The 13,880-nt window shown below is 44.5% G+C and overlaps 1 protein-coding gene across 1 annotated transcript in view; it reads left to right on the top strand.

The window, feature by feature from the left end:
- The window catches only part of CORO1C (coronin 1C), a 105,476-nt gene that overhangs the window by 41,934 nt on the left and 49,662 nt on the right, over positions 1-13,880 (top strand). Inside the window, 1 exon segment of the mRNA XM_021007936.2 lies at positions 9,747-9,946. Within this exon segment, the coding sequence (XP_020863595.2) occupies positions 9,747-9,946 (200 nt within the window).

Here is a 13,880-nt window from a genome sequence, read left to right as displayed (position 1 = left end):
CATGGGTTTTTTTTTTAAACCATCCTGCTCATCATTTCTTATAGCACAGTAGTGTTCTGTCACATTGTTCAACCATTCTTCAGTTAATGATGAGTGCCTCCTCAGTTTTTAGTTCTTTGCTGCTATAAATATTTTTTGTACATATATGTTTTTTCCTTTTTTTTTTTTGACCTCTTAGGGATACAAACATAGTAATGTTGTTTCTGGGTCAAAGGGTATTCACAGTTTTATAGCCTTTTGGATGTAGCTACAAATTATTCTCCAGAATGGTTGGACTAGTTCACAGCTCCACCAATAGTGCGTTAGTGTCCCCGTCCGCCCCCCCCAGCATCTGTCGCTTTCCTTTTGTAATGAGTTGGCTAATCTGATGGGTGTGTGGTGGTACCTCAATGTTATTTTAATTTTCATTTTTGTAATCAGTAGTGATTTAAAGTATTTTTTCATATGACTATAGATAGCTTTGATTTCTTCTGGAAGCTGCTTATTTATATCCTTCGCCATTTATCAATTGGGGAATGGCTCTTATTTTATAAATTTGATTCAGATCCCTATATATTTGATAAATGAGGGCTTTATGAGAGAAACTCACTGTAAAAATTCTTTCCTGCTTTCCTGCTTCCTTTCTACTTTTAGCTGCATTTGTTTTGTTTGTGCAAAACCTGAAAAAAATTTTATATAATCAAAATTACCCATTATACTTCCTGTGATTCTGTCTATTGTTTGGTCAAAAAGTCTTTCCTTATGGGTAGATCTGACATGTAAAATTTTTTACTTTTATGTTTATTTTAATTTTTGTCTGGTATTACAATGGCAAAAGAAGATGGGGGGTCACATGATGAGTGGATGATCCTTGTGCTCCACTGATATTCTGTCATGTCAGGAGAAAGAGAGGTAGCCCCTGTGCATAGTAGAGGTACCTGGAGGCACAGTGATGCCCAGGAGGGGCAGGCTGCAGTTGGAATTGTGGAATGAACCATACACATTGAAGAGGTTCCGTCTGTCTGATTGGTATTTTCAGTGGGGTATAACCGAAGACAACGTTTGCCAGATTTGGACTCGGATATAAATCCTGACTCAACTTTTTCAGTACCTGTGACCGTCAGGCAGGGCCTCACTGATCCTCACTTGCTTTAGCTGTTGAATAAAACACCTGGGTTAGAAGGGTCTGTAAGGCTTCTGGCAGCATTGAATCTGTGATCTAAGCAGAACATTTCCATGTTTGTTTGAGTGGTGATGATGCTCTTTGGAAATTTTTTTTGTTTTAGAATATAAGAAAATAATGGCTACACTGCGGATGTGTTAACCTAGCAGTACCATGGGTACCACTGCTCAGCAAGACCTCCTGTCTGCGGAGCAGCCCCAGGGGAGAAGTGGTAAATGAATGTGATGTCATGCACACACAAAATGAACACTAGAAGGGGTTCAAGTAACTTGGGAATGGGGGCAGCTAGGTGGTGCACTGGATAGAGTACCATACCTGAAGTCAGGAGGACCTGAGTTCGAATCTGCCCTCAGACCAAGCACTTGACACTTAGTAACTGTGTGACCCTGGGCAAGTTACTTAACCCCAATTGCCTTAGAAAAGAAAAAAAAAGCAGCTTACAGAGTAACTTGGGGCACTTGGTGAAATGATACAGTTTAAAGTAAGCAGAACAAAGGCAACAGTCTACACTGAGGGTCCTTACCACAGAGGTGGGGGAAGGGAAGCCTTTATCAAGTTTTTCATGGCAGACCACACCCTAGTGGCACTGTGCACCGGGGCAGATGTAGAGTCAACTTTTAAATGGTTAGTAAAATCCATACTCCTCCCATTTGAGTTGGGATTGGCCCAGCTCATTTGGATTGCCCTCTTCCTGAACCGTCCATCCCATGTTCCTCCATGTTCCTCCTTGTCATGTTGAACCCTCCCAAGATCATACGTCCCATGTTCTCCGCCCTCGGGGTGTGTCAGTTACTATTCAGGAAGCTCACTGAGCAAGCGCAGTGGAGAAAAGCCTGGGCCTGTCCTTGATCCCGAGGGTTACCACTGCTTTAGCCTCCGGGGCTCTGTCTGAAGGAACTAGTTGTTTCGAAGAATGTCTGGGGCACTTTCTGATTGGTTGAGGGACTATCCCCAGGATCTTGGAAGTCCTCCCCAGAATTCCCGTGTTCTGCTGTGGAAGCTTAACGTCTACGTTATTTCCCAAATTACCCTTTTGTGTCTTTTGGGCCCCACTAGGAGGCTTTTGACTCAGAAGGTTTTTAAATGCACATCATTTAGGAAATCAGTGTAACTGGAAATAGTTATCAAAATGTTTTTAAGATAAGCTCAGGGACACCAGTTTTTTAAGAACCCTGATTTACATGATGGCCATGAAAACGTGAAGGAGAATAACATTGAAAGATTTCAAAACTCCACTGAGGGCCATGATTGATCCCTTGTGACTTCAGAGGGCTGATTGGAGCAGCCTGTATCTGGGCCTCTCTCCAGAGGTTTTGAAGGAAGAATCCCATTTCAGACATGAGAGATGCATTGATTTGCTGGACTATAGAGACTTTATTACCAGGTAGGGTTCTGGGGAAGAAACAGTGATGGTTTTTGTTTTTTTTTTTTTAAGAATCAGTAAAGCTTTTTTTTTTAAAACAAAGTTTATCATTCTATATAATTTTTTTCTTTTCTAAGTTTGTGTCTTCTGAAGTGCTGTCCACTCAGGCTGTTTGATTTGAAAAGCTGTTTCCAACTTGGGGCAGGTTCACCCCTCCCAGGCAGGTGCCCCCTCCTCCACTCCTACTCCCACCCCCACCCCAACTCCTGTGCCTCCCTGGTAGGGGATTACTGTTCTGCACCAGCACACCCAGCCACCCTGAATAAGTCTTAATGTATTTAGTCTTAACATATTTAAAATTCCATCTTTGTAAATAAATAAATGTTTCTTTGACTTTGTTGTTTACATTTAATGAACTTACATTTCTGACTGGCTTTAGGAGATTTGCCTTCCAAGCTTTCTGAGTTGTTGGCTGGCCATTTAGCCCAACCTCCTCCTTTAATCCTGTTTCTATCCCCTGGGGTAAGTAGTGAGTCATTCTGCCTGCTTCCACCACCTCTAGCTACCAGGTGCTCCATCCTTCCCACCCTCCACTGTTGTACTGCTCTAACTGATAGAAGCTTTCTGGAGGCCACCGTTTAGGAACGCTGATCTTGGGGGGAGGGTAGAGAAGGTCATCCCAGAAGCTCCTTGGGGGCAAGGCTTGGGGTTTTGTTTTTAGCTCCCTCCTGCCCATGCATAGAGTTCAAGAGCTTGCTGATTGAAGCTCCTCGAGTTTATGCTGAATGGGAATCTGCTGAATGCCCTGAGCTCTTTAGAGGAGACTGGAGGAAGATGAAATAGATCTTTAAATATTTGAAGGACTGTTATATGGACAAAGGATTAGATTTTTTTTCTGTTTCTCTGGTCCCCTTAATGCCAGACCTTCTTTCTGTTGATTATCTCCACCTTTTCCTGGCTCTTGTTTCTCCCACTGAGGGCTGGGAGTGTCTTTTTCGTATTTGTACACCAAAGGTGCCTAATAAGTACTTGTTGACTTGCTTTGCCTGAGAGAGCAGTATGAATCTGTAAACATATAAATGCCTGTTTTGTGCCTACCACTTAGCTAAACACTGGGCATACAAATAAGTGAGGAAAGGAAAGACAGCCCCTCCCTCTGGGAGCTTACAGTCAGGAAAGAGTAGACAACACACAAAAGAAAACCGTAAGGGAAGTGGGGGAAGAGACCTCAAATAAATCCAAAATGAGCGCAGCCCGATGGGAAATGAGGAAATGTCTGAGAAATCTCTCCTGAAGAGTACGTGACTGCACCCTTCAAGGCCAAGGGGCGGAGCACAGATGAGGCTGATTGGATGCTGCAAGATGAGCTTTTTCCATTGATGAGTTCACTTATTTGGGGGGCTTGTGGAAGCAGATAAACAGTGGCTACAAGTCACAAAGTCACCTTAGGCTAAAGGTCAAGAAGGACCTCCTGACAATTTAGGGCTGGGGGCAGGTGAAGTGGGCTGCCTGTGGAAGGAGGGGGGGGTGCCCATTCCCTTGTTTTTCACAGTTTCAAGAGGAGCCTTTTCTCAGGATGTTGTCATTAGATTTTTTTGAGCTATGGGTTACGCTGTGGGCTCTGAGGGCTTCCAAATCTGACTTTCTGGGATTCAGTGTGATTCCTTGTTGAGCCAAAATCTGCCTTCTTGGAACTTCCACATATTGGCTGTGGTTCTGCTTGTTGATGCCAAGAACTCTTGGGTTTCGCTGCACTTCTGTGCTGTAGTTTCTTTATTTGAATAATGGGCATCAGGACATTGAGTACCTGACAGGGCTCCCAAGTTCAGATGTGATAATGGAATAATAACTGTTTCACACTTACTTAGAATTGAAGTTTGCAAAGCATTTTACATACATTAACTCACTTGAATCTCATAGATCCTAGAGAAGTCAGTGCCGTTCCTATCCTCATTTTACAATGAGGGAAACTGAGCCTGGGAGAAGTTAAAGGAGGTATTTGCCCAAGGCCACACAGCACTGGAAGTAGATGTCTGAGGTAAGAGTTCATACCTAGGTCTTACTGGCTTCCAGTCCTTTACTCTCTGTGTGAAAATGCTTGGAAAATATTAAGAAATGTGCCATATCATCATGTTATTTGCTTCTTGACTAAATAACATGCCAGATCTTCAGACTGGTTCTTCAGTTTAGTGATATCAGTGTTCGTACATGCTTTCTCTGGGTGTACAGAAATAAGCCTTGATTTTTGTAATGGTTTATAACTGAATGATCAATCTTGCTCGTTTTTCAAGAAGGGAATATACATTTTTTCCTCTTTAGGTGATTTGGGGTTTACCTAATGTGATTGGCTGGGTCACTCCGTTTAGTCTGCTGCTGTGTGCTTCTGAACAGTTGGACCCTTGGAATAGTCACATGTATGCCAAGCAGGATTTTGCCATTAGTGGAGGGGTTTTCCTGTATGTGTTCCTAGCAGGATGCATTTCCTCTGGCATAAACAGGCTGCAAGTTGGAAGCCCCAGAGGTACATCTGTTTGAATCTTTAGATAGATATATTTTTGTTACAGAAAAATTGGCAAAACTGTGGCCATTTTTCTGATCCTTGATGTTAAGTAGAGAAGGAAGTTAGATATAGACATTTATCTCCAGGTGTTTTCAGTTTCTTTGTTGCCATTTAAAAGAAGACAAGCCGGTACCTTGCCCACATTTGTTCTCCTAAAGTAGTTGTTTTCAACTTTTTTTTCTGTGTCCTGAATACCTCTGGCTGTCAGTGCACAGAATGAAGTATATGGGATTTACAAGGAAACTGAGTATATGTAATGAGGTTATCAAGGTATTTAAACAAACAAGCCAAGTTCATGGACCCCAGTGTGTAAGAAGTAAGGGCTCAGCATCTGACTTGGCTTGGGCTGGGTAAGGAGGTGCAGATAACCCAGTAGCAGCTCAGCTGGGCACCAGCCTTGTGACCTTGGATAAGTCAACTTCCCTCTTGTTGGACAGTGCTAATCTCTGAGGTTCTAGGATCTGTATACTTGGGCACTATCTTTCCTGGATCTCCGGAAATGCATGGACACTGCCAAGTGTCCCTGAAGTGAGAAGGGCCTATTTTGAGACACTTCCTAAAAGAAATCGCTACTGGGAGAAGACCTTGAATCACATAAAAAGTAGTTTGTGTTAGTGTATGAAGGTAGAGTCCTTTGTTATTTGGACACAGTAGCCCCTATTGTATCAAAAATGTTTAGTCCTCAGTTTGTTTGTACGCATAATTCCTAATCTCTAAGGAGACTGGTGATAAACTTGTACATTAAAAAATATTTATCTCACTGCAAAATAGGGACAGATTATCTACTGATTTGAAATTGGTAATTCCTGGGTACTCAGGACTAACCTCTTTCTTGGCTTCCAGAATCACCTTAAATAGTAAAACTTCTCTTGAAAAAGCAAACAGTTTTGTCTGAGTTATCTTGACCACCACATTAATGACCTTTCATCAGTGGCCTTATTACAACTGGCTTATCTTTTGGGTTTTTTTCTTTTTTCCTGGAGAAGAGCCAAAGCAAGATGGCCTTGATCCAAAGTAGTGTCATTCCCTTTGATATGGAAATCGGTGCCAGTAAATCTCTCCAGCTGGTGTTTAATGTACAGAATTCCTATAGAGAACAGTAAGCCGGGGTAGGCGACCCCAGTATGTACCTGTGTACCATTCTTTAGATTGAAGTAGGATTCTTAATTTTAATTAATTGGTAGAAATGAGGGCAACCTTTTTTCAGTGTCTTTTCTAAAAAGAAAATAGAAATTGAATAGAAAGACATAGAAAGAATGAGTTGGACAATTTCAAGTTTGGGGCAGTGCCTGGAAAATTGCAAATGGAGAGTGCTATTGTAATTACCCAGAACATTAGCTCATGTGGGTGAAATGGTTCTGTCACATCCCCAGATCTGCCAGCTTTCTGTACTCAGAATGTTTTGTTTCCTATCTGTAGTACTTTCTTTAAAAATTAGGGTTTAAGTTTGGGGAAATAGGTTTGCATAGTTCATTACATGACCCTGCTGGTTTAGAGGGAGTTTAACTGGACTCTTTTGGAAGTGTCCTGCCTTTGCAGCTAAAAATTTCTAACTAGATGTTTTTAAAAAGGGGGAAGCTCCAATAAGAACTGGCAGATGGGGACAGCTTCCTAGGAAAGGGAGTGGGGAATATTCCCATTCTCTGCATGCACGCCCATATTGCTATTCCAATTTGGGATGGTTCTCTTTGCCTTAAAAATTAAAAAAAGTACTCCTTTAATGCCCAGTTGCTCCAAAGATGAGGTGGTCCCAAGCTTGGTGAAGGGACCATTATGCCCCAGTCTGCCTGCCTTTCCCGTGTGGACACAATGCTGCTGACCCATTGTTGAGGTTTAGGGGTGCTGGGACCCTGAAATAGCGATGCAGGTCCTGCCTCGAAAGAATTCGACCCAAGTCTTTTTTCAGCCAAAGACAAGGTATATTAGAATACTTATCAAGGTGAGTGTGATTTAATTGGGGAGGGGGGGGGTTCCCAGGGCCCGTTTTCACCCTCAGCATGGACCGTTTCTCCTCTGGGTTTTCCCCTGGTGCTCCCTTTCAGTGATTGTCATTCTTTGGTAGTTCTTTTGTGGCCTGAGCCACCTCATTGTTCCCCTAATTCCGAGCTGAATCCTCAGGAGACCACAGGGCCCTTTAAACACTGAGATGTGGTGCTCACAGATAACTGGAGACTGGCCCGTGTGTTTGCTGTGTTTGTCCTGGGGGAGAGAGCCTGTCATTTCCGACTTGTCATTGTGCCAGCCGACATTTGTACCTTGTGTAGTGGGAGAGGGCCTCTAGGGCCTCTTTGGTAGGTGTAACTGCTGTGAAATAGCAGATTCAACAGAATGTCAGTGACAGCTGACAAAAGCTAATGGTCATCCAGCATGCATCTGATTAATGAAGGGACTGATGGCCAGAGAACCCCAGCTCTACTTAAAGTCTTTAGGACCAGACCCATTTGTTAGTTAGCTCTTTTGGGAAGGCTTTCTGTAGTTTAGAAACTACACCTGTCTGTATATGTCATAGAATGTGGAAGTTGGAAAGGACCAAAGACATCACTCCTTCTGAGCTCCAGGAGCATGCCTGCCCCTCATAAGGCCCCTAAGCAGCTCGAAACTGACTCTTGCCCTGCACCACTTGCAGTTGGAATGTGTGGATCCGTGCAAACTTTGGCATCCTGGAAGCCGGTCTGTTTCACTCATTTAACTGTTCAGCACTGTTTTTATTAGAAGTAAATTCTAGCCATGTTTAAGCCTACAGTTGACTATCATCTTTTCATTGTTTTCAGTTGTGTCCAACTCTTTGTGACCTCATTTGGAGGTTTCTTAGCAGAGATCCTGGAGTGGTTTGCCATTTCCTTCTCTAGCTCATTTTACAGATGAGGAAACTGAGACAGTGAAGTGACTCGCCCAGGGTCACGCAGCTAGTAAGCCTATGAGGCCAGATTTGAACCCAGGAAGTTGAGTCTTCCTGACTCCAGGCCTGGCACTCTATTCATTGCAGCGCCAGCTAGCTGCTCTGTCACCTCTACCAAGTACTTAAAATTTATGATCACAGTAGGCAGCTGTAAAATCCTGGCAGCGAGGGGACTGAGAAAACAGATGTTCGGCTCCCTGCCCACGTATCTGTGGCGGCAGCGCAGCCGCATGCCACCTGAGCTGGAGAGGGCCTGATTTTGCACGTGACTCTGAATTGAGACAGTGAGTCTTAGGTGGAAGTATCTGGTCTGCTTTAGGGATGAGTTCATGGCAGTCTGCTGAAAAAAGCTAGGAAGAGAATCCAAAGATCTATTTTTGCTTAAGAAACCTGGATTCCAAGTGAATGTGTGTGTTTTTAAACTCTACCATTGTCTTTACTTTCTCTTGCCAACAGGTAAATAGCTCCCCTTTTCCCTTTCTTTGGGTGTGAGGGAGGGATGAGAGTGACTAGATTGAGAATTTAAATTTTATAGTTTAAAAGAATGTTTAATTTTGTTTTGTAAGGAAGCCTTTCTGTCTCTCCGTTTTATCCTAGCCAGTAAGGGAGGAATGACTTGTTTTGATCAGCAGCTACAGCAGGAAAATCCAAAAGATTTAGGCCCTTCTCTGAACAGCCATTCAGGGTCCGGCCCTCAGCCGCCCAACACAGTCCTAGCTCTCCCCGTCTTTGACTGGCTATTGCCCCCGAATCCAGACTTTGGGCCCTTAGTTTTTTCATGCTTTACTTTATCTTTTTGACTCGCCCGTAAGCTCTTTAGAGCAGGGACACGTGTTATGCGCATCGCTGCCCTCCAGCACTCCGAGCACAGTGCTAGGCCCATAGAGGAGGTGCTCAGAAACTTGGCGAAGGAGCCCTGGCTCTCTGCAAGCTGGCTTAGGATGTGGTGGAGAGGGGTCGCTAGGTGGCGCAGTGGATAGAGCACTGGCCCTGGAGTCAGGCGGACCTGAGTTCAAATGTGCCCTAAGACACTTGACACTTACTGGCTGTGTGACCCTGGGCAAGTCACTTAACCCCATTGCCTGACCAAAAAACAACAAAAACAAACAAAAAGGATGTGGTAGAGGAGCTAACCTAGACCTTCTGGTTCAGAGGTTCCCCTGGGTTTCCTTCTTCTGTTTGGTATTCTCTAGGGTGGTATTGCTGGTAAATCTTCTGGATTCTGATATAGAAATTGCTCCTTTCTAGATGACTTTCCCTGGCATATTCTTTGCGTATGCTACTGAAGGAAGTTTAGGTGGCACGTTGAGCAGTTTGTGGGAGTAAGAGAGATTTGGGCTCTCCCCTCTCTTCCTCCTCCCTTCTTTCCTCTCTTCTCCCTTCTCTTCTTTTCTCTCCTCTTCCCTCTCCTTCCCCCTCTCTTCCTCTTCCCTTCTTTCCTCTCCTCTGCCTTCTCCTCTTTTCTCTCCTCTTCCCTCTCCTTTCTCCTCTCTTCTTGCCCCCCTCCCTTCCTCCTCCCTTCTTTCCTCTCCTCTCCCTTCTCCTCTTTTCTCTCGTCTTCCCTCTCCTTTCTCCTCTCTTCTTGCCCCCCTCTCTTCCTCCTCCCTTCTTTCCTCTCCTCTCCCTTCTCCTCTTTTCTCTCCTCTTCCCTCTCCTTCCCCCTCTCTTCTTGCCCCCCTTTCTTCCTCTCTCCTTTCCTCTCCTCTCCCTGGCACTCCAGGGGTGCTGACTGACCAGTGTGTGCCCTGTTCTTCCTCCACAGACACCATGAGGCGAGTGGTACGGCAGAGCAAGTTCAGGCACGTGTTTGGCCAGGCTGTGAAAAATGACCAGTGCTATGACGACATCCGGGTTTCCCGAGTCACCTGGGATAGCTCCTTTTGTGCAGTCAACCCCCGATTTGTTGCCATCATCGTAGAAGCCAGCGGGGGTGGGGCATTCCTCGTGCTGCCCTTGCACAAGGTAGGTGCCCTCTGGCTCATCTGCTCCCTGGTCCAGGTCTGGGCTCGGGGATGACGTTTGAAGTTGTTTCAATGCTGAAATCCCTAGATGGATGCTGGCGTACTGACGGATGAGTTCCACGCACTTTGGCAGCCACGTTCGCTTTCGTCTGACAGAACTAATAATTAAATGGTTTGTCCAGCCTTGTTCTAGAGATGAAAAGCTCTCCTTATTGAAATAACACTCGAGCCCAAGGAATATTCTGTTTTTGTTACTTCTTTTCTGGTCTTCACAAATGTTTTCCTTTGGACTTAAAGTCGGTAAAACATTTGGATGTAATAAAATTGAGTTGGACTCACTCAGGCAGTACAGCATCTTATTAGGGAGTTCCATGAAGGATACAGGAATGGTGCTTTTCATGGACTTTTTGGAGAAGAGGAGCTAAAACTTATACTTTTCAAATATCAAAAACTGTTTTGAAGATTGTCGTTTTTATCCTTGTGTGTTGCTATGAGGTAGTGAGGATCCACGTTAAAACTGAGAACCCCTGGTGCTTATTCCAATCCAGATTGGCTTCCATACTCTGTAGACCTCCACCACCCTTCTCTTCATAGAATCAAGGTGGCCTTAAGAAAGAGGTTTTGTGTATTCAATGATCAGTTGCTAACATTTCAGAGCAATATATACTTTGGCTTCCAGAGTTAAGAAACAATGAGAGAATGTTGAAGGATGGAAGAATTGGTGAAGGAAAAGAGAGCCCAGAAGTAATATTTTTCTGATTTTAAGGGTTTTCAGAAGGAAAAATGAATTTTGCCATCTAGTCAGCACATGTTATTTGTGGTGTTGGGTTTGAGGAGGAGAAATGTCCGCTTATATCTTGAAGTTTTATAACCTGCAGAAAGTGGGAAAGTGGATCATTTTATTTATTTTTTTTTTTGGTGAGGCAGTCAGAGGTTAAGTGACTTGCCCAAGGTCACGCAGCTAGTAAGTGTCAAGTGTCTGAGGCTGGATTTAAACTCAGGTCCTCCTGACTCCAGGGCTAGTACTCTATCCACTGCACTGCCTAGCTTCCCCAGAAAGCAGATTTCAATGAAGGGCTGGCTGTCTTGTGGAAGAATGAAGACTTAGCCTCATTCTCTTTGGCCACAGAGGGCAGAACCGGGAGAAGAGTGGTCCAGAGGTGGAAGGCCCTAACTCAGGAAGGGGGTAGGCTTCCCAGCCCTGGGGATCTTGGATCAGAGTCTGGGGGGACCATTTGTTGGGTGTTTCCAGAGGGCATCCTTTTTCAGGTCTGAATTGGACTAGGTGGCCTGTGGGGACCCTTCCCAAGTGGAGAATTACAGAGTGATTGTAAAATGAATGTCTGTGAATTGAATCCCACTCGGTTATTACGAGATGTGTCCTTCTGAGAGAACTTGGGGCCCTGTGGTATCTAGCTGGTGTGCCAGTTCCGCTCGGTCCTCGGTTTTCTTGCTTCTAGCAGACATGTTGGATGTCTTGTGGCAGTCGTGTCCGTGACGTGCTGGTCCTGCCTTATGTTCACTGCTGTTGATGTTCAGGGCCGTCCGACTCCAGCCGCTGTGAGGTGGAAGGGGTCAAGATTTGAGGCGCGATCTGCTGTCGTGTATCTCTGCTGAGTGAATTGTTGACTAAAAGGAGGTCTGGAGTTGGATGTTGCAGCTGAGTGCAGGGTAGCAGCACCTGCCTCCTAATTACTGCTTTTGCGTTATCTTTCAGGAAGAGCAAGTGACATTTAGAAGCCTGGCTTTTTGATGGTAAATTATTATAGAGTTGGACAGTTAGGTAGTGCGGTGGCCAACCGTGTAGCTGGGAAGACTCATCTTCTTGAGTTCAGATCTGGTTTCAGACAAGTCAATTTACTTTGCCTCAGTTTCCTCATCTGTAAAATGAGCCGGAGAAGGAAATGGCAAAGCACTCCAGTATCTCTGCCAAGGAAACCCTAAATGAAGTAGGGAAGACTCAGACTAAAACAACTGAACAACAAAAATTATAGAGAGTAAGTCATGAAAGATGAGAATAATTACCACTTAACAGGGAGTTTCAGCTTTATCACCATGTAAGTGGATTTTTTTGAGAGCTGTGGCTCAAGTGAGTTACATAGCTCAGAATAGCATTTGAAGGCTTGCTTTTCCTTCCCATGTTTAGCCAGTTGGCCCTTTTTTCTTAGAGAAGTTCATCCCTAACATTCAAAACAAGATGCATGAGTTTGACTTGGTAATGGCTTGGTGCATGAAATCAAGTCCCAGAAAAGTCTCCTTGCAGATAATGTTCTGTTGTATGTGTTTCATGTGGATAATTTCTCAAGTAGCCGGTATGAGGGCCTTGCACTCAGTAGGCTTAGGTTAATGTCGTATAGCACAGCACATAAAATCTTACAGTTTGTCAAGAAGCTAGAGTGGAGCTATGCTGGTGCTGTAGGACTGGAGCTCGGCAGAGACTGGTGTGGCAGCATCAGCATGGAGATACTAAATTGAAGGCGGAGGAGCAGAGTACATGATACAAAGGTAAAAGAGAATGAACCCAGGACAAAGCCTTGGGGGGCATTCACTTAGAGCGAGTGAAGGCAGAACCAATATGGCAGAGTGTTAGAAAGCAGTGCAATGAGTTCCCCTCTACAGATGCTTCCGAACAGATACAGGAAATTTACAAGACTGAATCTTGATGGGGAAATCCAGAAAAATGTGACATTGAGGCAGTTGTGCAGCCCAGCTGGCTACAGGGAGATAGACAAGGCCTAGACACTGGGGTCAGGGATGGGCCAGGAGGCTGCCCCACCCCGGGAGAGGATGTGTACCAGGACAAGAGGAAGACCACAATCCGTGCCTGGCACCCCCAGCCTCGCCCTGGGGCACTGCAGTTGATGACGGTGTGAGCTGGCAGCTTTGTCACCCATCACCCGGTTTGACTGGCCACCTGAGGAACCAGCAGCAACAGCGTTAGTGTTGTGGCAGAGCAGGGCCCACCTTCATGGATCTGACCCAGCCTGCAGAGGAGCAGTCAGGACAGAAATCTCAGAGCAAAGTGGGGGCTGCACATCTGTCACTGAGCCAATAAAGCTTTCTAGCCGGCTGATCGGGACTGAGTCTTCTTCCAGAAAAAGAGAAGGTCTCTGAAACATCTACAAGCAAAGTCTTAGAGAAAAATTACAGCTTGGGCACGCAAACTTAACTAGAATCAACCCCCCCCCTTTTTTTAACATTCGTTTCCACAAGATTGATTTTGTGTTCCAAATTTTCTCCCTGTCTCACCCCTTCCCCCACCCCAGGACAGCGTGCATTCTGAATACCCCTTCCCCTGTTCTACCTCCCTTCTATCACTACCCTCTTCTCTTATCCCCTTCCCCTTCTGTTTTCTTGTAGGGCAGGATAGATTTCTATACCGCATTGCCTGTGTATCTTATTTTCCAGTTGCATGTAAAAACAATTTTTAACATTTGTTTTGAGGCAACTAGGTGGCACAGTGGATAGAGCTCTGACCTTGGAGTCAGGAGGACCTGAGTTCAAATCTGGCCTCAGACACTTGACACTTACTAGCTGTATGACCTTGGGCAAGTCACTTAACCCCAATTGCCTAAGCAAAAAAAAAAAAACCCCAAACACAAAACATTTGTCTTTAAAGCTTTGGGTTCCAAATTCTCTCCTTCCTCCCTCCCCTATCTTCATTGAGATGGCAAGCAACTCCATACAGGTTATACATGTGTAGTCATGCAAAAGACTTCCATTTAACCAGAATTCTTGGAAGAAATAAAGCAAGAATTTTGTAAAAGAATTCAAAAAATTTAAAAAAAAATTTTAAATAAATGGAATAAGAGCACTTGAAGAAAAAGTTGGAAAAAAACTGAGAGCTCTGGAAGAAAGAATTGGAAAGAGAATGAATGAACAGCTTGTCAGAAGAAGCACAAAATCTTGCTCAGGCAACAAAATCCCTTAAAGTT

The sequence above is a fragment of the Phascolarctos cinereus genome, unplaced genomic scaffold, assembly GCF_003287225.1.
Source record: "Phascolarctos cinereus isolate Bilbo 61053 unplaced genomic scaffold, phaCin_HiC Scaffold_4;HRSCAF=312, whole genome shotgun sequence".
Lineage (NCBI taxonomy): Eukaryota > Metazoa > Chordata > Mammalia > Diprotodontia > Phascolarctidae > Phascolarctos > Phascolarctos cinereus.
Note: the sequence above shows the minus strand (reverse complement) of the source record. Positions and strands in the feature narration are given on the sequence as shown.